The sequence below is a fragment of the Syngnathus typhle genome, linkage group LG15 (genome assembly GCF_033458585.1).
Source record: "Syngnathus typhle isolate RoL2023-S1 ecotype Sweden linkage group LG15, RoL_Styp_1.0, whole genome shotgun sequence".
Lineage (NCBI taxonomy): Eukaryota > Metazoa > Chordata > Actinopteri > Syngnathiformes > Syngnathidae > Syngnathus > Syngnathus typhle.
In genome coordinates this window covers 4,946,502-4,972,996 of record NC_083752.1, presented here as the reverse complement: position 1 = coordinate 4,972,996, position 26,495 = coordinate 4,946,502, and the positions used below count along the sequence as shown (strand labels likewise).

General features: G+C 42.7%; 4 protein-coding genes across 5 annotated transcripts; 1 reads left to right on the top strand and 3 right to left on the bottom strand.

Annotated features, from left to right (window-relative positions):
- Window positions 1-1,572: 1,572 nt before the first annotated feature.
- Window positions 1,573-8,496, bottom strand: prdm15 (PR domain containing 15). Of its 2 annotated transcripts, XM_061298630.1 has the most exons (24): window positions 8,419-8,496; window positions 7,902-7,941; window positions 7,722-7,815; window positions 7,295-7,448; window positions 7,071-7,223; window positions 6,878-6,983; window positions 6,740-6,796; window positions 6,203-6,400; window positions 5,917-6,123; window positions 5,745-5,839; window positions 5,558-5,645; window positions 5,309-5,476; window positions 5,054-5,148; window positions 4,834-4,965; window positions 4,428-4,571; window positions 4,196-4,359; window positions 4,043-4,122; window positions 3,448-3,567; window positions 3,246-3,377; window positions 3,091-3,174; window positions 2,810-2,985; window positions 2,656-2,736; window positions 2,355-2,570; window positions 1,573-2,280 (listed from the first exon to the last, which is right to left on the bottom strand). In XM_061298630.1, the coding sequence occupies exons 2-24, from the start codon at window positions 7,930-7,932 to the stop codon at window positions 1,750-1,752; spliced, it is 3,306 nt and encodes a 1,101-aa protein (XP_061154614.1). In that variant the 5' UTR covers window positions 7,933-7,941; window positions 8,419-8,496; the 3' UTR covers window positions 1,573-1,749. The 2 variants fall into 2 exon arrangements, with proteins under 2 accessions (XP_061154614.1, XP_061154613.1); XM_061298629.1 differs by having other exon boundaries at window positions 5,309-5,645.
- A 249-nt stretch (window positions 8,497-8,745) lies between these two features.
- Window positions 8,746-16,991, bottom strand: LOC133167740 (C2 domain-containing protein 2). The gene is made up of 13 exons (XM_061298649.1): window positions 16,161-16,991; window positions 15,868-15,963; window positions 14,674-14,793; window positions 13,260-13,361; window positions 13,017-13,133; window positions 12,776-12,884; window positions 12,189-12,297; window positions 12,024-12,088; window positions 11,831-11,946; window positions 11,599-11,767; window positions 11,274-11,515; window positions 10,944-11,211; window positions 8,746-10,435 (listed from the first exon to the last, which is right to left on the bottom strand). The coding sequence occupies exons 1-13, from the start codon at window positions 16,443-16,445 to the stop codon at window positions 10,221-10,223; spliced, it is 2,013 nt and encodes a 670-aa protein (XP_061154633.1). The 5' UTR covers window positions 16,446-16,991; the 3' UTR covers window positions 8,746-10,220.
- A 205-nt stretch (window positions 16,992-17,196) lies between these two features.
- Window positions 17,197-18,651, top strand: atg101 (autophagy related 101). Its single transcript, XM_061298722.1, has 2 exons — window positions 17,197-17,732; window positions 17,815-18,651. Exons 1-2 carry the CDS (start codon window positions 17,451-17,453, stop codon window positions 18,217-18,219), a joined length of 687 nt encoding a protein of 228 aa, XP_061154706.1. The 5' UTR covers window positions 17,197-17,450; the 3' UTR covers window positions 18,220-18,651.
- Window positions 18,652-18,925: 274 nt separating this feature from the next.
- On the bottom strand, window positions 18,926-25,751 carry zbtb21 (zinc finger and BTB domain containing 21). Its single transcript, XM_061298628.1, has 2 exons — window positions 25,632-25,751; window positions 18,926-24,485 (listed from the first exon to the last, which is right to left on the bottom strand). Exon 2 carries the CDS (start codon window positions 24,481-24,483, stop codon window positions 21,499-21,501), a length of 2,985 nt encoding a protein of 994 aa, XP_061154612.1. The 5' UTR covers window positions 24,484-24,485; window positions 25,632-25,751; the 3' UTR covers window positions 18,926-21,498.
- Between the last annotated feature and the right edge of the window lie 744 nt (window positions 25,752-26,495).

Genomic DNA, 26,495 nt, shown 5'->3' with positions numbered 1-26,495 from the left:
CTCTCTTCAGGTGTAAAAAAGGGTTGAGCCTCCTGCTGTGACATCATTTCCTGCTTTGGCTGCAACATGCACAAATGGAAGCGTTCACAGGCTCCACCATGAAGGCCACAAATCCAAATATACTCTTATTTCTGGTGGTCAAATGGAAAATATATTCATAGTCAGTAAAACCATGAATGTGTCATCTCACATACGTAATCTTGTGTCAATGTAGGCCGGACATTTTGCAGAACACGGAGGGGTCATCTGATAACGGTCCCCCGGTTTGCGCAATGTACTCAAGCTCAGCAACAGTCGGAATCAAGTTACTTTGTCGCTGTTGCCTCTGGTCAAATGTGCCAGCAATATGTACAGAGAAGCAGGCAGTTAATGGGACTGAATTATGACAATATAAGAAAAAAATGAAAAATTGAAGGGGGGGGAGAAAATCTGAGACTATGTTCACATGCATAAAGTTGATTGTATGTACATTATCATTTATTTCACATTGCCTCTATGTTATCAAGTTTAAATGAACAATTCCACACTTGATCTTCCCCCAGAAAACATAAAACTATTAATATTATATTGTTTTCCATATCTCTTTCTTTGATGTTACAAATGAAATGCTAAATACTAAACATGTATTATATATCAGACTCATCCACTTGTTACTTTAGTTACTACATTCTTTGTAATTTGTTTGCAATTAGATTTAATACCTTCATAGTGACGTGAGGTTGTTGTCTTCAGCTCGCTACTGCCACCAAGCGGTGAGGGAAAAAAACACACTCCTCGCTCGTGAGCAGAGAAGTATATATGGTTAAAATACAAATTCACAATAAACAGAATAAAAACAAAAAAACACACAACATTTTAGGTCATCATATTCACCGTCCTAGGGATTCTCCATTAGATCTTGTCAAGCGATAGTTGGGCTTGAAATCGTCGACTTCATTTATGTACTTTGATTTTATGTCGTCAAGAGGAACTTGTCCTAATCGAGAAATAATTTCAGGTTCTAAAATCACTGCAAGCGAGATGTTGAAGGAAAAATCTGAATATTGGTATTTGCAATTTTGGGTCAAAATAAGGAAGGCGCAATGCATTCTGGGATCTGTAGGCGAAATGACGCGAGTGCGTCACAGTCAACAAAGAATGCGATTGGTTAATTCAATCAATTTAATCAATCAATTTAATTTATGCCATCGCAGTCATAATTCAGTCATTGATTTGGTCAAACACTTTTGACTCATTACTACTGCATAAGGAAAGACGTCCTTAACAAAACAGAAATACTTTTAGTCAAAATAAGGTTTTACATCCTCTTTTTTTCACAGGCAAAAAAAAAAAAGACATCGTTTGATAAAAATGCAGAACCGAGCCACTATCACATGATTAAAACAAGCATACAAATGAATAAAAACTGTCCTAGCGCTTCCATCTTGATAACATGTATTGTACATTTATAAGGATGGCGTAGCATTTAAGTAAGGATATAAAAAAAAAAGTTATTTTATATATATATATATATATATATATATATATATATATATATATATATATATATATATATATATATATATATATATATATATATATATAAAAAAAAGTTTGAATTGATTATTCTAACAGTTTGATTCAATCACTTGAATGACACTGGAGAGGCCTCTGGGTGACAATGATGAAATCTATTTACATTTCATAAAATCAAATGAAATTTCATAAAAGTGTTTGGACAAGCAACAGGTTTAGGTGACCAGCACCTCATTAGTAGCTGAACATCTGCTGTGTGGCGCCGCTTTGCTGCTGTGACGTGGGTGGCTGACTCTGGCCGGCCTGGCCTCCCTCGGGGACCTGACTCTGGACCCGGTGAACGTCCCCCTGTGTGCCTTCAACCACAGGAGTGACCTGACCGCCCTCAGCCGTGGGTACTGGCCTCCAGGCCAGAGTCTGGGCTTCGAGCTGGTGACTCATGGGGTTGACAAGAGTGGCGAGGTTGATGAAGTGTGAAACCGACTGGGCTGGCTGTCCTCCCGCTGGACCGACGGTTTCTGGGCCCAGCTCGGCGGGCCTGTTGTGCAGCATGGCCGAGCCGCTGACCGTGTCGAAGGTCACCGTGAGGATGGAGTTGTCCAGCGATAGGGGCCGGTCGCCGGCTGTCAGGTGCCCGACGGCTACGGGTTGCAGGCTTGTGAACTGAGCTGGGGTGGGGCTGGGCGCGACCGCCATGTTGCTCAGCCCCACGGAGTTGTTAGGAGAGGAGCCGGATGGAGCGTTGGGGTCAGTGAGAACAACCACCTGAAATAACCCCAATATAGGAATTAGAGCAGGACTTCATTGAACAGAATATTATTTGGGAACTCCAAGCGTACCTGCTGGATACTCTGCACCGCAGAGCTCGTTTCTGTCTCCTCACCGATGATTACAGTGTTGAATTCTGGCAGATGTTTGGGCTCTGTGAAATCAACGTAATCATCTGATCCGGAAAGTTCTGGCTCGGGGGCGACTCTGAGCTTCTTCTTGGCCTGGCGAGTAGATCGGCTGGGTCTTTCCTGAGACAGGCTGTCTTTTACTAGCGTCAGGCTTGGCTAAAGAATTGCGAGGTCATTTATTACATTTCACCAAGCATACGAGAAAACACGCACGTTGCCCGTGTTCGTAACTAGCGCTAACCTGCGCGATGCTGATAGACGAATCGTTGAATGTGGATGATTCCTGAAATTCATCAAAGTCATCAATTCTCACGGGGACAACCTTGAAACACAAAAGGCAAACCAGGTTAATGTGTAATTGCATCAAGTCCAACTAAACAAGCCGTGACGCTCACCTCTGGGTGTTTGCGTCGGAGGTGTCGGTTCATCGAGGCCCGCGTGGAAACCTTAGTGCCGCAGAGATTACACGACTGGGCTTCCACTTTCTCGTGAGTCAGGTGCACGTGCTTCTGCAGCATGTACTCGGTTAGGTACTTCTTATCGCAGGTGGCGCAAGTCCAGGTCTTTCCCACTGTAGCGAGGGGGAACACGGTGAGGCTAGCATAACTAGCTTAACTATTATTAAGAAAATACGACAAATGGACCAAGCAAGATGGCAACTCCAGAGAATACTTGCCTGTATGAATGAGTTTGTGTGTCTCCAGAGTTGTTCTTTCACTGAATGTCTTCCCACACAACTCACACATGAAATCCTTTGTACCTACAAAAACAAACTAAATATGACCCAATAGATTGACAATTTTAACTCGGCAATTTGAAACAATAACTCACCTGTGTGTCTCTTAAAATGTTTGAGCATGTTGACTTTCTGGGCAAACTTGCGGTTACACTCCTTACATTCATACTCTTTGATACCCTTGTGTAACTTCATGTGATGCCTGAGAGCATGCTTGGTCTTCATGCCTGCAAGAAGGTTCAATCATGTTCAAAGCATCCAAGCAACAGCTACTCCATGCAGACAATAAAAGATGACCTTTGCCACACTCTGCGCACAGGAAGTCTCGGATGTCGTCGTGGACCCTCAGGTGCTCCTTCAGCATGTCCTTCCTTGCAAATGATTTGCCGCATTTGTCACAGCCGTGGCTCTTCACCCCTGGAGGATGTACAAGTCTCTATTTAGATTGTGCAAGATTGTACCTACCTAATACCGTATTTTCTGGACTATAAGGCGCACCTAAAAAGTTCTCAAAAGCAGACCGTGCGCCTTATAGTCCGGTACGCCTTATATATGGACCAAATTCCTAAATTTAAACTAGCCCAAAGCATTGTGTCATGAAATCAATCAAAAGTGGCCCACTGAAGACTATGAATCATGAATCAAAAAGACTATGGATCATTATTTTGTGATTATAAAGTAATTTGTTGCGTCTGAAGTTGAAATAAAAAAGATAAAATGGAGAATGATTTAATTTGGATTAAAAATCTGAAATGATGCATTAATGGTGCGCCTTATAGTCCGGTGCGCTTTATAGTCCGGAAAATACATTATATGTTAGACCTACAATTTTTTAAAAAAAAAATCAAATACATTTGATGTACAGTAATTTGATACATTTGCATGACCTCACCAGTGTGGATGATCTTGTGTCTTTCCAGGTTACCGATACTGTTGAAGATTCGGCCACATATTTCACAGGGATGGATATACCTTTGCGAGACAAAAATTTTCATTCTACTACATTGAAGCAACTCGGAAAGGGAAGCAATGATAATATGCTTACTTCTGCACAGCGGGGTCAGGGAGTTGCTCCCTGTGGATGACCAGGTGGGCGTTGTACGTGGCCTTGAGTGCAAAACGACGGTTGCAGATGGCGCAGCCGAAACCTCGCTCTTTGTGCTGCTCCGTGATGTGTTTCAGATATTCTCGACCCTTGGCGAACGACATCTGCGTACGTGGCAAAAAGGGCCCATTTGAATTTATGTGGGGACCACATTGGCATGTTGAAAGCCTACCTGACATTTCTTGCAGTGATACTTGTGGTGCTCGGGGTCATCTTCATCTTCTTCATCTTCATCCCTTTCGTCACTATCGGCTGTTGGAATGCCGATTTTTTTAATGAAGTCCTCCCTCTTCTGCTCATCCATTACGGCTATATCCTGCAATGAGGAGAACCTGACACTGAGACGTTTGCAAAAATGCCATTATTTTAATAGGATTGTCATTTTAATTAATCACTGTTAATTGACTTTTTTAACAATTCAATACTGCTGGAGATTATTTTAGTTATCTATGATGAGAGCTAACATATCACCTATGCCTGATTAATTATTTTTTATTAATTATTTCTCTTCTTCATCATCTAAATAAGAAGTCAAAGTCACTTGGAGGCTGCGAACGGATTGGCGACGAATGCCTGACCTTGAAGTGCACGTGAATGTGATCGCGAAGCACGTCCACTCGGAAGAACTTGCGGCCGCAGATCTCGCAGGTGTACTTTTTATCGCCGTGAGTCAGCAGATGTTTGTTCATGTTACTTCGGCAGGAGAACACCTGTTCACACACACACACGTGAAAATAATGCTCAAACATCTGCCATTTTGTGCTAGTGCTGGAAAAGCAAGGCGGAAAAAAAACTCACCTTTCCACAGATGGGACACGGTGATGGTTCCTTTCTGTACTTGCACGCTTCTTCTCCATTGGTCTCCAACTCCTCTCGCTTCATGTGCTTTTGCCCTGTTTAAACGACACGTGGCTTAGCGAAAACCCTGAAGCTCTCGACAATAATAGGAATTTCCTGGGTAAACAGCGATAACGTAATTCCTTTGTTGGCATTGTTCAGCTGTGAGCCGACAGGTATTAGAACAGCAGGTGTGCCGAGTCACTAAGTTCTCACCAACGCTGTGCCTCCTGTGGTGCTCCTGCATGACGTCTTTGCGATAGAACATCTTGTTACAGATTTCACAGGAGTAGAGCTTCTCTCCGTGTTTCTTTTTGTGCTTGGACAGGTTGCTGTTTGTGGAGAAGAAGCGGGAGCAGATATCGCACTGGAATGTCTTGTCGTCTAGCGGAAAACGAAAACAACATTTTATTTCGATGTGTCGAACAAAATGTAACCCCCCCACCCCAAAAAAAAAATCCTTACCTGTCCTGCAGTTGTGGAAATTTAAGGCATTTTGCAGGCGGAAGGATTTGTCACAAGTCATGCATTTATATTTATATTCCAGGTCGGGCTGTTGCACAAATGCATGACAAGTGTTTTTTTTTTTTTTTTTTTAACAAGCAGGTTTGACAGAGAAGCTGATCATGGATTAAATTATTATATTACCCACCACATTTTTACTGTGTTTGTAGGAGATGTGCTGCTTCAGACTCTCCTTTCGACTGAACAACTTATCGCAGTCGTCACACTTAAACAGTTTATCGCCTGGAGAGATGACACGTGAAGAGAGAATTCACTTGAATTGGATTCAAATCCAAAGAGGAGTAAAACCGTCCCAGTACCGTGTGATCGGATATGTCGGTTCAGGTTACTGCTGTTCTGAAAGACCTTGGTGCACAGGGAGCAGCGGTACACCCTTTTGTGCTCTCGGATTTTGTGTCTCTTGTGCCCAATCCCGACGTCCGCAGCCCCGAGATGACGGTTTCTCTCTGTAGGAACTGCTGACTCGGAAGTAAGCGATTGCGTGCTCACCACGGGGGGCTTCACATCTGCACGCATGAGGAACGGTTATGGAGTAATAAATCTGCAGCACTGGCAGCCTGGAAAGATCACTTGTGTTTTTTTCACCTTTGCTTCTGCTTGCGGCGGCGGTGACAGGTCGAGGCCTGCGACCTTTCGCTCTCCTTCCACGAGTTAGCCCCCTCTTCACAGGAGGCGGGCCAGCGGGGGAGTGAATCTCCTCACTATGCCCCACTGTGCTTTCCTCCTGTTCTGTTCGGGGGTCTTCTGGGAGATCTGAAGTGGCCATCAATTTACTGACAGCACCTGTCATGGCGAATGTGAGAGAAATAGGCAAACAACAAAAAAACATTTTCGCTGTCTACTATTACGACGAAATATGAAATAAAAATATGGCTTGCAATAAATTGAGGTTTATGCCTAATCATTCAAAATAATACTGCCTCTTAAAATTCAAGAATTTCAAGCACCCTTTGGAACACTGTGAAAAGTATTATATAACTGTATCTATCATTTTTAAGGATCGGCTTTATGACATCTAGTCATGACTTTACAAGACAAGAGATTTTTATAGTCTGTAATCATTTTCATATAGCGTGAGCTAGAGTCACCCTCATAGTCACAGAATAGTTTGAACTGGATTACCTGCATTTTTGTAGTTCGTTACAGGTGGGGGAGAGGAGCTGGTTTTCACGTAAGTCTCTATGACAGATCCAGAAGATATAGTGAGATACAATTACCATATTTTATTTCTAAACACATCATAATTACAATGTTAGGAACCTTGAAGTGGCAATGGTTGAAGCGGAAGCTTGAGCATGGGCTTCTCCATCTTTTTAGCATAGAAAGCTCCATACCAGACCCTCAACTCTGCTCCTGGCAGCACATCCTAAGCAGCAAATGACCAAAGCAGAAAGGATGAGCTTAAGTGGACACTTGGAAGATTGGGGATCAGGGATTGGGCGCACAGACAAACCTGGGATGTGTTGAAGAACACGTCATCGTCTTGCTGGTAAACTGTCAGATTCTGGTGTTGATGATCTGTGGCGGGTCGAACAAGCATCATCCAGTTACAGTCATCTTCACTACTGCAGTCAAAGCACACCACGATGCCATCTTTCTGGAAGACCTGCTCATCAGAGGGAAGGGATTACACCAAAGTCGCAAACTGCAAATATCTCAGGAAGCACATGAACGTACTTTCAAGGGAAACACGCCTTCGTTGTCCAAAAAGGAGACCCGCTTCGCCTCGAAAGGCCCAAAACGTGTTCGTTTGACCAGCCGTCGCTGGACGAAGACTCCCTCGCCGCCTTCTGCCAAAGGTCTGATCTCCAGGCTATTCGGAATTGATGAACTGATACAGAATGGGAGTAAGTATTATTCTAGAAATAATTCTGGACTTGACTGTAAATGTATGAGTGCATTATGAGACTTGCATATCCAACATCATCACTAATTTAATATTCATGCTTACACTTCAAAACCTCTAAACGGAGCATGTTTACAATATGACATAGCTTTGGAAGTTCTGTACAGTGAGGTCAGATGTCAGAATACACACTTCCATTTACTTTTCAATGCAAAACTCAAATTGATCTATGGATTCCAATCAATTGTGCACGCTCACCGGGCCCGACTGAGAACAAATGAGTCCTGAACGGTCACTAGGGGTCCTAATTCGGGGCACTCGGAATCATGGTACTGCCCACAGTCTTCGCACCCTATAATCCAGCACAGATACCAAAACCTGCCATTACACACACAGGGACCTCCATAGCCATAGGATGCCTAGATGATCCATACTCACAGATGCACTCCTCTGGAGTCTGAGCTGCCATTCTGCAAACCTAAGGAAACCAAAGAGTTGACAGATGTCAAACGAAAGAGAAAGAGAGAGAGAGAGAAAATGAAATGATGGGTTTGCAATTATATTTTAATGCGGTGCTATGGAGCGCCATTGATTGCGCAAACAAAAAGAGTATTTTGACAGCTTGAATGAAGCCACATAGTTGGAGCCAACATGTTAACGTGTGCAGTCCGAGTAGATCCAGGATTTCAGTTGCTCCCAAACTGTAGCCGGGTTTTAACTCCGATCTCAGGGTCTGGTCTCGAATAAAAATGTAACAAAGAACAGTCGGCATGGCGGATGGACGGGAGACGCAAAGCGCCAAACCGGAGTCGCAGTGCCTCGGTGTCCAGTAAACAGCAATGCAGGCGACAAGGGTGAACTCGCAGCGATTTAAAAGAATCGGCTACACATTTTCTGCACAACTGTGGTGAGATTTTGCGGGAGTAGCACATAGATTGATGGTGAAATATCTTACCCTTTCTGCAAAAGACACTTCATTTATTGAATCCTGACTCCGGGTTCCAATCCGCTCCAGAAACGGCGCAGGACCGGAAATGAGATGCCTGATGCATTGTGGGAGTTGTAGGCAAAGTTGAATTTTGGACGATAACGCCAATGGACGTTCATTTGTGTCCTTCCTATCTATGAAGGATCAAAACTGTCATAATAAATACAATTGTAAATAAAAACTAATAAAAAATATAATGAAAAAAAAGCACGTTTTCTCTCTTTTTTTATTTTACAACTACTTTTGCAACCCCATATAAGCTTATAAATCTAAAAACTACAACCAATACCAAAATCCCAATCATGCAATCAGTATTTATTGCTGAAAATTTAATGATTTGACAGGTTATTTCTGTAGAAGTAGTACAGCTGATCTGTTTCTGTGCAAACAGAAGATACCCCCACACGCACAAAAATAAATCAACAGCCCTTTTGTTTACTGAATGCTTTATAGTAGCGTAGTGCAAACAGGTTACTAGACACAGCAACATTTAACACCTCTAAGAAGCAGGAGTCATTGCTGGAAGAGGAACCTGTAATCAGATAAGGGCCATACTACACAATTAAGGACAAAGAAAAGCAAATGGGTTCCAAGAAATGCTCAATGGCATAAAATGCAGAAGTCTGTTTTTTTCTGTGCAGAGGCTTTATAATGAGGCATGGGAGCCAAAAGCTGAGTCAAGGTTCTCATCTAGAGCGCATTTGTGCACAGAGCTACTGTAAGGCAATCTTAGCACTGCATATCGTTTTACATCTTAGTCATTCAAATGGAAGGTACAGTAGTTAGCTACAACAGCCTGCAGACACACCTTTTACATCAAAAAGCAAAAACAACCAGTTGGATGTCAATCAGCATCTGACATACGGGACGTTAAAAAAGTAGTTTTATGTGTGGTACTGTGGCCATGAAGCTGAGGATCTAACTAGAAAACTGGTTGTGTGAAACATAACGTAGCTGAGTGTGATGTCATAGTTGCAGGGTGAAAGTCACTAAGGGTCATTTTAGTGTACATGACAAATATTTTGGGAAGACGCAATACATTTGCATCGTTTAAAACACACACAAAAAAATGCACACATTGTGTTATCCTATCAACAGTGTGGTGAGTTTATATTTAGGATAATTTTGGACATTGACTTTGATATTGCACGGCCGATGCGAATTCTGATGTTACAAATGTTACTGTACTTAATCACTCACATCTGACGTACTGACCTGAGAGTGAAAAGAAATAACTATATGCATACAAATGTCGTGTTTAAATACCATACGTCAAAAGTATTTGTGCCCAGAAGTAGTCATGTCACTCCCACCGCCTTGCACCAATGCATCATCTCCCTTTGTGAATATTTGGAACAGTCATTGCACTCAAAATAGAAAAGATACGTGAAAAGTGTGCAAATCCTCCAAGCCCACTCTCGTGTTCATCGTTGGTCCTGTTGATCCGTCGTATAAAAGGTAACGGTTCACAGCAGGGATGGTTGATGTTTCAAAGTCAGGGAGGTAGAGACGAAGGCCCACAACCGTCCCATCAGTTGCTAACAAGGCCACGCCAGCGCCTTGAGAAGGCTGCAGAAAACCCGATTGAGGAACCATGCAAAATAATATCCTCTGAGATATGATTGACTCATATTCTGCAGAGTTGTTTTTTTTTGTCAATGCAGGTGCCCCGCTGTGCTGGCCAGCCAATGGAAGACAAAAATCCCAAAGACGTACAGAGGGCAAGTTTGAGGTGGTAGTTGTCGATGAGGGAGGAGGAGAGGGACGTGTCACGCGGGAGGCTGCCCAACGGAAGCGGAACCATTGGCTTTGCTTTTGCCTTTACGGCTGAGGATGCGGCTGATGGTAGCAGTTTTGCTGGCCCGCTCCACAGTGGCAGGAGGCTCCAGGTAGACCAGGTCATTGTGCGACTGGCTCATTCCAGGCTCCTTGCGCTGGTGCCGCCGTCGGAAGAACAACTTGGCGCTCTTCCTCAGGAAGCTTCCTGGAGTACAGAAGTGGACAGGGTGAAAAATGCTTTCATCATTTGACCTTTAGCTTTCGTAAAAAAGTCAATGCACGTATAGTCGACAGTGATTATTGCTATAATCAATAGGGTGCTCGAGTTTGCTGAGAGCGGTTTAACACATTCTACCCACTCTAACGACACACAATAAAAACTAGAGTACTAAAACTACTACCCACAAGTGGTAACTTACTCATCTGGATATATCGTGCGCTTAGGACTGCTTTCCTCTAAGATGGCAGTAATCATAGCACAAACGGTGAGAGAGTGATGAGGAAAAAAGAAAACAGACCAGAGAACCAAGAAATGACAGAAATAAAAACAGACAGGCAGAAAATCTGGTCGATATTAGCGTTGTCATTTTTAATCACTGAGATTGAGATGTAAACAATCTAGCTAAACTTCAAAAGTCAAACGCATGATTTATTTATTTTTCAATCGCCCCTCTCAAAATAATACAAAGTGAATTAACGACACTCCATCTCACCTCTTCTCTTTTTGCAGCTGACCTCCGACACGCACATGGAGAGCGAGGTATGATTTTGATCCTCTCCATCGTGGCTCTCCCAAGTCTCGGGCGGACGGCCCACTCCGCTGGGACCGTCCTCGTGTTCAGAGCCCTCCGGCGGGCTACTGGTCCCTGACATAATGGCCGTGGTCATATCCTGAGAAGAGCTTTCATCTGACATTGAAGCATCCATCGCTGCAGCGTAGCCCGCCATCAGAGCCAGCTCGTCGTCCTGGGACAACGGTGTCTGGGGGGGAAATAATCAGAGTCAAGCAAAAATATGCTGAAGCTAAGCTACCTCATCCTTACTTTGGCGATCCCGGAGATGATGATGGTACTCTTCTTCACCGGAGACCTGAGCTTCTGCTTGGCGGACTGATGGAGTTGTTTGATGGCGGCCTCGGCCACGGGGTCAGTGCCGTTTAGCATCAGCAACTCGGTGTCTGAAGAAGACAGGGCCTTGCTAACCGTTGCTCCCAACATTGACATCTGCTCGGAAACACGGCGCTCGGAAATCTTGGGCTTCAGGGTCAAAGCTCTTTGTGAAGAATCTGAAGGTAAACACGAAAGAAATGGCATCGGCAAAATGGACTTGTATTATATTTTCTGTCTGTCAATTTGCTTTTCATCGTACCAATGCTTAGTCCGGGAGGAAGCACCCGGCCCGGTTTGCTCTTGACCGCAGTGATGGTGGTGACCACCGTGCCACAGGGCATGACGGTCCGGTCCATCTCCACTCTCTTGGTGGAGGCGGGGGTCGGAGGCTGCCAGGACCTCACCTCACTGGGATCCAGATACGTCAACTGAAAAATGGCGAGTTAAGACGCTGCGACATCTTTTGCTGGAAAATAGAAAAAGTGTCTTACATCAGTAGTAAGGGATCCAGTCACTACATCTTTGGTCATGAGTGGAAATGTTTGTTTTCCTTTGGGCTGCTTCCTAACAAGGTCAAAAGGCACTGACACCTGTCCCAGAAAGCCATCTGCAATTAAGAAAGGACAGTTTAGTCAAACCGTGCGAGAATCATAGGATGGCTACACAATACTTTTAATTCCTCACCTTCTTGAGATTGTCCATCATTCATCAATAGAATTAAAAGCTCCTTTGATCGGCCATTCAGTTCACTGGAAAGCACAAATATTACAGGCGGGGGGAGAAAAGAAGTCATTTTGAGAGAGAGGACGAGTACAACTTCCTGTGATGATGGTGTGTTGCGAAATTTACAAGACAAAAGGCTGATCCCAGGCCAGATTAGCTGTGTTCTTCAAAGCTGGTGTATTAAATTTTTGTGGAGGGTCATCTAACTGCAGTACACACAGAGGACTTATGCTGCCTGCAATAAGAAAAACAAAACAAAAAAAAAAAGTCATCTTTGAGTCCACAGCAATTTTGAGCAACGCCTATTACCAAGGCCGAGTGTCAACCAGGAGACACAATAATTCTTCATATCAGTAAATATTAAGATGAAATGAAAGAATGTCTTCCTTGAGTTGAACGCATTATTCAACAGACTTGCGAGCTAATCAAATGTGTTGAAGCAAGACTGAATATTGCTTTTGCAACTTCCTCTTCCTCATTCTGATGGGGAAAAAGAGCTGCATTTAACATTATCCACAGAATGAATATTCTAATAATAATTATGACTGTGTGTATATATAATGGTTCAAGTATTCAATGGTGGAAACTATTAAAAAAGAAATCCACAACACCAGACTTGCTGTCAATCACCCCAAAACATCATTAATACTGTAAATGTATTTATGTGACATTATGATATATGACGTCATTATGACGGTTTGTAATGTGAATACCAGCAGCATCTTCCTGCTGACTGAGTGTCACCCGAATGTTTTTCACCAGCAGCTTCCAGTCGTGGGCGCGAGGAGGTTTGGGGGGTGAAAACACTTTGTTGCAAGGTTCCTGTTGAAGACAATTGCATTTTTTTTATATATTATTAATTGATATCCATTTCATTTGATACTTATTCACAACCAGGGGGGGGGGGGGGGGGTAACTGGCGCTGTTAAAATGAGGCATGACTCAAGCACCCACCTTGACCTCACAGGCCTGAGAAGGCTTGCAGCTCAATAACAAAGAAGGTTGCGTCGCACAGAGGACTTGCCTCAACTGCTCCTTTACTGCTGCCACGCAGGAAGTGCTGACGTTGTGCTGATCACACATACGATGAGAGCAGTGAAATCACACTTGGAACATGGAACTCAAACTTGACCTTTTCAATGTACATTTGCACTCAGGGTCTTTATTCGGTGATCCATGCATTTCCCTGGAAATTACCTGGATCAAACTGGGGCTCACTTGCACCATTTCTGTCTCCAGGTGAGAAATCCCCCAGCTCACTCCGACCTGATCTTCCGCTTCTTGCAATCGTAACTCAAGCTGAGGACCACAAAGGGGAGAATTTTAATGAATGCCTGAAGGGAGGTTTTCAGATGCAAATTAAAATGTGCAGAAATTCCACTTGGTCAGCTTGACAAAGAGGATTATTAAAAAAAGGTGCATTCCAAATTTGAAGCCAGCTGCTAAGAGATGAAGCCAAACAAGTGAGAACACCAACTCCGGCTGCCAATCGTGTCCTAGCACGTTTGGATTCCGAGTGTTGGATTTCAGAGCTGCCTGCGTAATACCAAACATGCCGAACAAAACCCACATCGGAGCGCAATGAAGACATCTAGATTGATCCAAAGAACAATATCGCAGTGTGCGGTGCGCTGACTGCCAAATCAGGGACGGTCAGATTTCTCCTAAACAAAAGCACGAAAATAATTTGCAAGTGAAGCTTTTCATCTCCACTGAATAGTATTAAAAAGGTTTCAGAGTTCACACCATCTGGCTGATTTGATAGAACACTTGCCTGCTATTTAACAATGTCGCTGAGTTTACACAAAAGCGTCACATGGGTGTGCTCACGTGCAAGAAGGCATGTGGGCCAGGAGTGGGTTGAAAGGCCCTCGACTGCTTTCGATTGTCTACATACAACGTGTATTATTGTCAAGCCGGGACCATTCTAGCTTGCAGCCGAGTCAAAGTTCCATTGGATGGATGCCGTCGGTCTTTTGGACCTTTCCAGACTGGGCCGAAACAGCGAGAGCAAGCATTGAAGCCGACCTACGGCTTCTAATCCTGACTTTAGCTCTCTGGCCTCTCACTCAAATTGTATTTATGGTACAAAGAGCTCAGGGAGCGCCGAGGTGTTACAAGCACCTTATTGGTTTAAAAATAATCTTTAATACAAGTGGGTTAGCCTGCATTGAAGATCTTAAACTGAACCTAAATACGGGATAAAAGCTTAGTGTAGCTAAAATGAGACCTTTGTTGTTGAGTTGGATGAGGGAAGATAAAGTGAAAACATGCTAATTTAAGGGGCTGAGTCATCTACGTGCTATTTGCTAATGCTAGTCGGCAAGATGGAATATATTTGAGGTGCTTTGAATGAATGGAGTCAATTTAAAATGCATTTTTAAAACTGTCGCCGATATGAACCGTTCAAATGAAGTAGAACATGATTGCAGTGAAGTATTTGGGACACAATCCCAGACAGATACCTCAACCCTGTAATCTAATGCTACCGACAAGCAGTGATCTAAATCTGGGCCACGTGTCATTTTAAATAAGATCTCACGAGTCACACTGTAAAAAAAAAAAAAAGGGGACACACATTTGCTATAGACGTGAATTTCACTCCATGTACCTGCAGCTCCAGCGGGGATATGCATACTCTGTATTTACAAGGATCCGCCGACATTGCTGTGTTTGTGGACACGCCGAGAGAGAACTGAAGCTTTTCGCCGACCACGCAACAGGAAGCAGTCTGTTGGAGGAAGACAGTGAACCACTCAGGAGATGAACGTCGGCAACAAATAGGAATATTTGAACTCACGCGTCAAAGATTCATTTGAACAGAGCTGGCAGTGAATGACTTTAATTATGTAATTTAACAATGAAAGTACTTCAAAAGGATGTATCATGAATTTTCTTATTGTGGTAAATGTAAACACACACACACACTTGTGGGTTGCTTCTTGCTGTCAACCAACGTGGCAATGTAAGCTTCTTAAATAAAGAAGCTGTGGCTAAGTAAAAATAAGCATCGGTTCATTACATTACAGAGTAACAACAAAGCAATGGGTATGTTTGTGCATGTAATTGCCAACAACACAAAGAAAAGGAAGTTGTTCCAATCCGCTTTGTAGTGGCAGCTTGTTATGAATTCGGCACAAACCGGGGACTCAATCTACTTAGGTAATAATATTGACTAAATGAAACCTTTTATTATGGCGTCACTCTAGGTGAGTCATCTCTTTGTAGAGTTTCCAACAAATGGAGGTGCAATAAACTCACAATGGTCAATGTTTGTACACCACTTGGTTAATGGATGGACTAGGGTTGGGAAAAGAAAATATTAGTGCATGAGTCAATGGTTGTGAGCGACTGCAGGCAATCGGCTCTGATCATGACCCTAACCCTCTTTTTCAGCTAAATTAAGGACGGTTGACGAGACGCTCTTCTTCAGTAAGGTACATACCAAAGTAAATTACATCACCAAGTCATTTTAACGTGCTTGTTTTTCAAAGTCTCCTGTTCTGTTTGAAGCTGACAAGCAAACATTCTACAATTGATGCAAATCCAGTGGGCTAAATTATATTTATGCAAGGTGCTGCAATAGAAACTCTTTTGAATTCGTCGTGAAAGTTACATTAATATCTTCCGAAAAAATTGGATATTAGATATATAAAAAAGAAGTTTGGTTAGAAAATAAAGTGTATTCGGCGCGAAATGTTCTGTAAGACGGCTAAAAATCAAACAAAATATTTTATATAGGAAAATTTGAAGTATCAAATTGCAAATATACCGGACTGCAACTGCAGACTTATGTCAAGTGTACCTTATTTTTGGTTGATTTCTTAAAGCGGGACACTTTGCTGATGGTGAGCTCAGATGCTTCGATGTCATCTTCATCGAAGGTCAAAATAAGTGGACTCTGTTGAAAAAAAAAAAAAAAAACCACCAAACACTCAAATAAGCAACACCAAGTGAATGAAATGCCAACCAATAGCTAAGCAAATACCTGAGCTGTCTTTAATTACAAATATTTCAACTTGCACATCTAATAACATCATCAGCTCATTTTGATCAGTACCAGCCTCATATTGAGGTGACGAAGCAATAATGCCTTACCCCACTCGTCTCCCTTGATTTGGAATTCAAAGCCTTGCACCATGCACCTCTCCACTGACGTTTCCAACTATTCAGTGACAGCGCCCATCCAAGCAGAGAAGCGGCTTCCTCCTTCGCCGCATTGTCCTCTACTACGCTTTTCTCCAACCCTGTTGCCCTTAGTTGGAAATACTGTACAAAATACAGTATCAGGGTAACTAGGGATGCAATAAAAAGTGTGACCATACATAGCCACTGCGGATCAGCCAGACCAAAATATGAACTGGAACTTTCCAGGTCGGACATTCTTTGCTGATAAAATGAAGTCTACACCTTAACACACTTCCAGTGAAAGTGTCCCTTGCATCATTAGTTTTGCTTCTAAACCAAATCAATTAAGACATTATAATAACCGCGTTGCGTTCAATGCCCCGAATAAATGATGCTTCACGTCCATGTTGCTTTTTGAAGATAAATCCCTATAGGGAAAAAAGGCGACAGTTCTTCCAAGCTCCTCTTCTCATAGCTGCAGGTAATTTTGAGTGTCAGGCAGGACTGCATAATAATACTCCTCCATCGAATTCGTTAGTTAGCTCACTTGGCTAATCCCAGCTAAGGCTCGCGTAACCAGCTCATTAGCAGCGAGGACTGAAAAACTTTCCCCTAAAAGGAATTATATCCGAAGTCCCCGGTGAGGCGCCAGAAGACGATGTCCAATTCATATTTAAAAAATGATCCAATGAAACATTTGTTAAAGGTGAAGCGAGACAGTGAGCCGCTCCCGTTTCTTGTGTACGTTTGTATGTGCACTGTAATGGTACGAGAAGTTACCGTTTGGATATGTGGCACAAACTGTAACTCCCATGATGCACTGCGATGTCAATGCGACACTTTTAAACTTTAAATGTTGCTTACCATAGCTTTATTATTCATAGTTCATATGTTTAGCAACTATATGTCACTGATATTATTTGCAGAAAATGGTCTTAACATGACCATTTGGTAGCTTTTATTTGAATTTATTATTTTGAACCACCTGACTTGCCGTAGACTGTACCACTGACATCATCATCACGACTTCCGGAACCTTTCGTAGCAAACATTTAGCTCGGTCGGCTGTTTGTGGTCGCTACAAGAGACGTGGATAGAAATATAACAATTTGGATTATCAGTGGATAATCACACGATATATTATCCTATAATACGTTGTAAAATCTTTGTCCCGTTTATCTTGTCAGGATAATAAAATACAGATCTAGCCGCGCTAAATGTAGTTTGTAAACAGACGCCATCACTGCCATCAGTCATCGCATGCGATTGAGTTTTAAAAACAATTTGACAATGAATTGTCGATCGGAGCTTCTTGAAGTCACAGTGGAGGCGAGGCAGGTTGAAGAGTCAATACTGTCTTTGCTGCACACAATTTTACTGCATCGCAGCACGGGAAAATTTCACTATAAAAAAGAAGGTACCTACTCCATTGGTACAGTTGGGACCGTGGATATTGACTGTGACTATATCGACTTCACTTTTGTCAAAATTTCCTCGGAAGAGCTTGACAGGGTGATCAAAAAAGCTGTGGTTGAATTCAAGGTAATATTCCTTTCAGGGTGTTTTGGGTCATCAAAAACACCTGAGGGGTATGTCACTTGACCCCATGTGTGTTTGTTTACAGGACGCTTTGAACATTTCCGGAAGTGATGGCATTGGTCAGATTTCCCTGGAATTCTACCAGAAAAAGAAATCCCGCTGGCCTTTCTCTGATGAGTGTATTCCTTGGGAGGTATGGAACATCAAAGTCAACGTGGTCAACCTAGCAAACGAGCAGGAGAGGCAGATCTGCAGAGAGAAAGTGGGAGAAAAACTCTGCGAGAAGGTGATCAACATCGTCGAGGTCATCAATCGCCACGATTACGTGCCAAAGATGCCCACCCAGTCCGAAGTGGACAATGTGTTTGACACCAGTTTGAGAGAAGTGCAGCCTTATCTCCATAAGATCACATACCAGATCACTGACTCTCTGGGCACATCTGTGAGCACCACAATGAGAAGGCTGATAAAAGACACTCTTGCACTGTGAAGTGAACCTGTTATTCAAGCTTCACGTGTGATGGTGCAAGATTACAATATTTTTTTCCTCTCTTAATTAGTTTTGACTGTGAAACAATGGTACAATTTGTGTAATTTCTTATCCTTGTCAACTCAGAGAAATAAAACAATAGCAGTAACATGTCATCATTTGTTTGACACCATTGTCTAGAAATTATTTAAATATTTTATGAAATCTATTGTAAATAGAAATAATCTTAAAATTAAAGATTTGTCCATGTTCTGTATCTGATGATACATTTACAGTTCTATTTATTTATTAGTTCAAGAGGCCCTTGTTTTTTTGAATGTGCAGAGTTGCATTCACTCTGTAAACCATCTCACTACACACACAATCAGGAACATTGTGCAGGAATGGTGTCCAGTGTATTGTTTTGAAAAAAATAAAAGCATCCATTCTATAGCTCGACTCGCTCGTTTCCAGGTCACAATGGCCCACACCATACAAGTCCTCAAACTGAATGTTGCCATCAGGGAAATGTTTGTTTATGCCACCTCTTGATTAGTTCAGCATTTGTATGATATTTACTTTAAGGTTTAAGTAAATTTAGAAAAGGTCATCCATAGTCACATGATTTGTAACTTATAGCAACTGGTTTTGGAACACTGAAGAGAACATCTACACCAAAGCCACTAAAAATTTTTATAGTATTGGCCTATTTCAATAGTTATAACAATCTATATGGAATTAATACACATTGTGAAAAAAAAGTTTACATTGTTTCTTATACAATGTAACTTTTATTACAGAGATAAATCACAAAAACCGTAGAAAAAAAAAAAACTAAACAAAAAAAACAGCTGCAAAAAAGCAACAATAACACAAGCAATGCTGATACAAATCTTATTGCAAGTTGAGCACTGCTTTACTAAAAAGTTCGAACTAACAAAACTGGTACAAAACGTCAGAAACACGTCCATTGTACACAATCCTAATATCTCTCGAGAACAATACACAAAGTCTTTCTCACAAAGAATTTAAGAGCACTATTAAGTCAATATCACCATAAGGTGCTTAATAAACTTCACCCTTGAAAATCGGACATTTTCCATTGAATTTATATTCAACTGAGAATCTGCTGATAGGGTGGACATTTTTGGCTAATGCTAGCACATGGTGGATTTTCACTAAGCAACATGATTTGGTTAGCAAGCTGACTGTGAATTTGAAATTTTAATATTATGTTAAGATTGGCATCTTAAATCAATCTCAAATATCACAACGTACATACTCTACTGTTTGAGGCTAATTAAAAAAAACAAAAAAAAAACAGGTAGTAATGTCACTGAAATCATCAAAAGGTTGTAAAAGGGGCAGTTGCCCCACATTAATTGCAATTTCATATTCAATATGACAAAAATAGAACACACGTGATCAAAATGACTAACTTGTGAATAGTAAAATTAATTCATCATTTAACTAACCATTTGTTACACATATGAGCAGTGTTGGGAACATGAAAAATGTTCCATGGGGGGAAATAAAAGACAATAAAATGAAAGAACTGCATCTTAAGTGACATCATTGTACTGTGTATGTGTGCAAATGTTTTGCCGACCTTTCATTACTCTGCTACGCTTTCATTATGATTATGATGAGGACATCAAGCACTTAATGGTGATATTGACCTATGATTGAGGCAATGTCAAAAGAATCAACCACAACAAGGCGCTATTTGTACTTATACATATTTCCCCATTATTATTTACCATCAAGCCAAAGCAAAGGTACAGGATTAGAAATTGAAACACCTAGGCTACATTCAAAACACAATCCACAGTGACTCTTTAGAAGCAGGAACACAAAGCGCATGAGAATAAACAATTGTAGTTGTACTAAGTTCATTTTGTTTTTACTTGTTAATCACTTCACTGGTTCTTTTCTCTCAAACAAAGTAATAAACAATTGTGCCTCTAAATTACCGCACCTTTCCCGATGGTACCGCCTGAGTAAAGTCATCATGTTGCTGAATGTTATTGAATATGTGATTATGAAAAAAAAAAAACTCGGTCCAAAACTTTGATCGAATATTGGTTAAGTATCCAACTCAAATGGCACGTTCATTGAAGTGATATGAAAAATAAGATTCAAAATTTTGTCATTTTAGTCAGATTGGCGCTTGGATTGAGTGGATCTACGTTTTTGAATGACCGTGATGACCTGTCAATCAAGAGGCAAAAAAAAAAAAAAATACAGAAAGTTGAACTGTAAAATACATAACATTAGCTTTAGATTCAAATACTCCGCAAAGTAGAGGACCACAAGCACCACTTTTTTTCAGTCGATGCAACTTGCCATTTTTTGTACAACATACTAAAATCACATCCACTGAAAATGTACAAAACATATCTTAATCACTCAATGAATACTTCGGGAGATAATGTAACCTGACTTCTCACTACATCAATGTTTTGAAATGCCTGAACAACCTGAGATTCTTTTTTTTTTTTAATGCTATGATGTCATGATGCTTTTTTACATTAAGGTACTGTAGTTTGAGAGATAGAAAAATCAATGCAACAAGTGAAGAAAGTGAATAACAATTAGGTACATGCATCAGTCCTAAAGTCACAACTGTACAACTCATAATCTTCCTATTTTTTATGAAGGCAAAAAAAAAAAAGTGCACGAGGCGTGGAAAATCGTAAAGATTTACCACACCGAGAAACAATTCTGATGCAAAAGCACTAAGTCGTAATTGAAGCGCAGCAGATAAACAAAAGCATTTGCTCTGAAAACAACATTCCCCCCCCCCCCTTTTGCTTGCTCGTTGAAGTCACGTGTGGTTCAGCTCAAGTCACGTGGGTTACACCGTCATCTCGCTTTCTCAAAACACCGACACGTACGTGTAAATACAAGTAGGCAACTACGATAAATTGAAGTACATCATACCCAAAATACATCTAGGACTCGTTTGCACATTCATGATAGTCCAAAGCGTATTCGAGTCACACTGAAAAGGAAATACACAAAGGGTCATTTAACAAATTTGTGATAAAAAAAAAAAAAAGATATTTTGATGTTTGCTGAATTTATTTAAAAAAAAAAAAAAATCATAATTCGTTTTGCTTTTTAGTGTGGCCCGAATACCCTGTGTGTTTACACCCTTACTCGACGCGGCCTCCTTAAAACCGTACGCTGGAGGCAAGCAAGGAAGCGATACATTCAAAGTCTGCCTTTTCCAGGCTGGCTTTTGATGCTCATGTGTGAAACCTCCAGACAAATGTACTGCGAGAACTTGCTGGATGCTCACACGTGGCCGTGACTCTGCTCGTGGCTCCAGAGACTGAAAGCTGTCTTGAAGGTCCTGTGACAGAGTTTGCACATGTACTGCCTCTTGAAGGTCAAGGCCGAGAGAGAGGGCGCGTGGTAAAAGAGGGTGTCGGAATCCTGAGCCCCGCTTGAATTCTCTGCGCTGTTTGACCTGGACACGGGACTGCGGCTTCTCGCTTGTTGCTCCGCCAGAGCTTGGCTCTTGCCGCCGTTGTTGAGCAATGACGCAGAAGCCTCGGGACCGTCGGACTCGTCGGCCGCCGCGACTGGTGCGGAGGCCGGTGGAGAGGGCCCTTCAGACGTTTGAGAGGTCACGGGCGGGGAGGGCGACAGAGGCACGTCCATCTCTTTGGCCGCGTGTTCGCTTGCGCTCGACATGTGCGACTGAAAGTGGCTCCAAAGGCGGAAGTTGGTCCTGAAGGCTTTGTTGCAGATGTGACAGATGAAGGGCTTGATGTGGCATAGGAGCTCCTGGTGACGTTCCAGGTCTTTGCGAGCGTAGAAAAGACTTCCGCATTTCTCGCAAGGCCACACGCCCGGTTCCTCCAGGCCAGTTTGGCCGCTCTCCGTTTCTTCCCTCTCGCTCACAGACTCCTCCAGCGGCTCTTCTTTCACCACCAGCTTCCCGTGACGGCCCATGCTCAGGTCCTCGGGCACGTAGGATGAAGAGTCTTCGGAATCATCATACATCGGTGTGCCCGAGGAATCGTTGAACATATTTGTCTCTCTTGCCAGAGGTTCGTTGTTGTAATGCTCCTCGATGAACATTTCGGACATTCCCTCGTTGGGATGAATCTGTTCCTTAATATTGATCATGTTGTTGTTGTGCACTTCCACGTGGTGGCGCCAGATGCTGAAGGAGGACTTGAAGGTTCGCATGCATTCCAGGCACGTCAGTTTCTTGTACTTGCAGTGTCCCTCGTGGTCTTTCTTGACCGCCGGACTGGAGAAGCGGAGGCCGCAGTAAGGGCAAACGGTGGAATGCCGGCAACCCCTCTCGTGATTGCCTTGCTCGATGAGCGACGGCAACTTCGTATTACAGAGTCTGCAGGCGTAAACGGCGCCGTCGTCATCCTTGGGCCCATCCTGTTCCTGGTAGAGGATGTCCTCCCCTGGGGGGTCCTTGTCAGCTTTTTCTGCAGGATGTGTCCTTAAATGCTGCCTGTACTGAGACTGAAAGACAAATGCTTTGCCACAGTAGGGACAGACAAAGTTGGCGCGTGTTCGCTTTTTGCACAGGCTGGAAGACTGCATGGCTTGCTTATTCCTTTTCAGCTTCCACAGCAACGCTTTCTTGATTTCTCGCTCTCGCACCATGTCGATCAGTTTCTTTTGGAATCGGTCGTCCATCACCGGGGAGCTGGACGATGACGCCGGGTTTTGGAGGACGCCGTGTTGAGTTTGACAGTGGGTCCACACTTTGAAGTTTGTATGGAAGCGCTTGTGGCAGATGTCGCAAGCGTACGGCTTTTCCGGGTTGTGGTACATGTTTACGTGTCGGTGGAGTCCGGCGCTGGACCGGAACACTTTGAAACAGTTCCAGCACGTGAAAAGTTTGTTCGGAAACCACTCTTTGTCGTTCTCGTTGTCGTGGCTGGTGCTGCGAGACACAACTTCGGACGTGTTCTCCTCCGCGGAGACGCTGTGTTCCTTAAAGATTTTGTTCTTCTTGAACGGGTACCGTCTGTTGTCCGACCTTTCCTTGCGTTTCCCCAAAGGAATAAAGTTGGCCTTGGAACATTGTTCGTAATTTGTTTGTAAGTCTTTCAGATTGACCGGCAAAGCTTCTCCGACGGTGATCCGAATAATGTCCAAAGGGTCGGCGAGCGGACTGCTGGGCTCGGCTTTCACACTCTCCTCTCTTTCCACCTGAGTTTGTTCCTTCCGTCTGCCGTGATACTTGGACTTGAGAACAATGGGAGATGTTCGCGAATTACCGTTGTGAGCCGATTGTTGCGGATCCGATGCCAATTTAACGACCGACTGTTCGTGATTTTGCAGCTCCTTGAGCTCCAGCGTGGGTGAGAAGACCGGAACCGGGCTGTCCATGGATAACGATCTGCGAAGTAAGCTTTTTATGAGTGGCCCGCTCCGGTCAATAGTCTGGCTCAGCTCAGTGGCGGGCTGACCCTGAAAGGACACTTTGGTGGTGTAGTTCTCCCCTGAATCCTGTTTTACGTCCTGGTCTGAGCAAGACTGCGACATCCCGATATGCTGCACTTCAGCATCGCTGAATGATGCCGATGTTTTTAGCTGGGGCCGAATAGAAGACAAGTATGATGGATTCCCTTTTAAAATGGATGTGTATGGATGGGTGGACCGCTTTCCAGAAGCTTCAGTTTGTTCATGTAATTTACTCGCGATAGCGTCAGAGTTTCTGACCGAGTCGCAGGACTTAAGTTCCGAAGGGGGCTGAGCCAATTCGGTCGCGACGAGAGACGACGATCTTTCCGGTGTTTTTGTCTGATAGTTTGGACAGGAGGGTTCGGATGTGTCGTTGCGGACACGGCACACGATGACGCTCCTTGTCTGGGCGTCGTTGTCATCCCCTTCGGAATAGGACAGTCTTTTTCTCGAGACGCAATATGACGCATGTGGCTTGGTGGACACTATGTTGGTGAGGAAAGGGATTCCCAAAGTGTAGCCCAACTCTTGGATTGCTGAGAGACTGTCTTTGTCCACAAAAAGTGAAGACGAGTAAATGTAATTCAGCACTATCTCAAAAGCGTCAGGCTCGCAGAAGTCCAGCATTACAGCCTTTAACGACGTGTCATCCATCCTGGTGAAGAGGGACTGGAAATATTCACTACTGGCAGCCAGGACACTTTTGTGGGCTTGGTACCGCTGATCGGCCACAACGAGGACCACGTCACACATGTGGCCTCGGAGACGCTGCTCATTGAGCTGCCCCAGCACGGAGAGGGCATGGGCAGGACAACTGTAGTGCACTAAGCTCTCCATTGCTAAAAAAATTAAAAAAAAAGAGGTTAGATGTGGGCATGAACATGCAGATATGAATATTTATTATTATATGACTATTATACAGTTATTCAGGTACTCAGTGACGTTTAACAACGACCGGGTAAAAGGAAGATAAACTTGCTGTATAAAATGAGTTAGCGCAGCTTTGCGGACCACCAAATTTGCCTAAACCAAAATTCAAAACCAGACCCACAGAAATACATACAATTTCATCATGCTGTGCAGAATAAATTCAGAAATTATTTTAATTTCTGAAATAAGACTACAGTGTCACAGACAGTCTTACTCTTACCTCATCAGTTTTTTTAGTCATATTTGTGGATTTTTTTTTACATATTCGCTTTACACAATAATTGTTTTCATTAAGTGTCACAAAATGCATGTTATATCTTTTAAAAAAAAGGAATAGAACAGTTCCTTGCACTCCTTATCTAATAAAGGTGAAGTAATATTGAAAGCACGAGGTGTGTTAACCAATGGTGTTGTCAACTTCAGACACGTCATTTTAGAATCTAGTTTGTCTTCATAGATCTGTTTAAAACTATTAATTAAAGAACTAACCTCACCCCCAACTAACGAAACAGTCGCCACTCGTGTTTTTTCTTTCTTTCTACGAGGAAGTCCACTAACGCTGGGGGGGCATTAGATCATCCGTGAGACGTGGCGCACTCCTGCATGACACTTTACTTGTTCCGCAAAATAAGAATACTTTTGCACAAGAGTGGCAGAATGTTTATAATTTATGAAGCGGAATGTGAATGGCGCCGCGCTCAGCCATTCCTGCTCGGTGGTTTTGCGAATATGCAGAGTGTGGCGTCAGGAGGGAAAAGTTGGGCGCGTTATGGACTCAGTTGAATACGCACTCGGTAGGAGCACTATGAATGAATCCGCTACGCCTGCTACGAGAGCCGCCTTATTTTATATTGATTATTTAAAAAAAAAAAACATGAAGACGAGACGCCGCTCCCAGCTAAACAGGTTGTAGCTGCTCGGGTTTAACAACAGCCTAACTGCCCCTTTGAGTTACGTCAGGGGGGGAAGAGGGAAAAAAGCGCCCACTAAATGCTACTCTATCAACCATATTCTATTCCGTTTTTAACCAACTTAAAATAGAATTCTCCGCTTACCCGGCCCTCGTGATTAAGTTCTCTCATCCAAACAACCTGGACTTTATTCAGTGTTGTGTCGATTTCTGCGTGCTTGTCGTGATTCCATCCATCTTGAATTTGACGTCATCCCACACCAGGGATGAGGTCATTGCATTGAAAGCTCGTCACGTGCACTGCGCTTGGATTGGCTAGAATCATTTGTAGGCGGGACCAAGAGAGGATGTGACGTTAGCACACATTTAAAGGCGTATCTTCACATATATATATATATATATATATATATATAAACACACACATACATACATATATATAATGCCTTAACTTAACCTTAATTCAATTAACAATTAACCTGAGATAATGTAAGTCACAAATCCAGTCGGCTTATGTCATAGCATTCAACGGTGCCCTGTTTATCTCGTCCACAGGCCTGTTCCTGTAAATAAGCTGTCAGCAACATTACTTGGCAACCATCATGTGACGCAATTAGGTGTGGCACAGATTGCACCATGCGAAGGCTTACTTTACTGTATGATCATCACATATGATCATCAAAATAACCTTACTTCGCTGTGATAGTCATTAAGATGTCTTGTAAATGTGCAGTAATCTAATGGTACCTCTTCTTGAATCCCTTCACCTCCCACACACTCTCTTGCTTCCAAATGTAGCGTGTCATAATTACCCTGATAATAGTAGCAAGTCTAATCAGTCACGTTTTTTTCCACCATATTATGAATTGAAAATCATTATTAGATTCAGAATCAAAATTAATCATTGAAACGTGTGATAAAATGTCAACGTCTATTGTAATGATTGCATCCTTCCTAAAATTAAAATCAACGGAATGAATGAGAGTGATAATCCATTCCATCTTCCAAGATA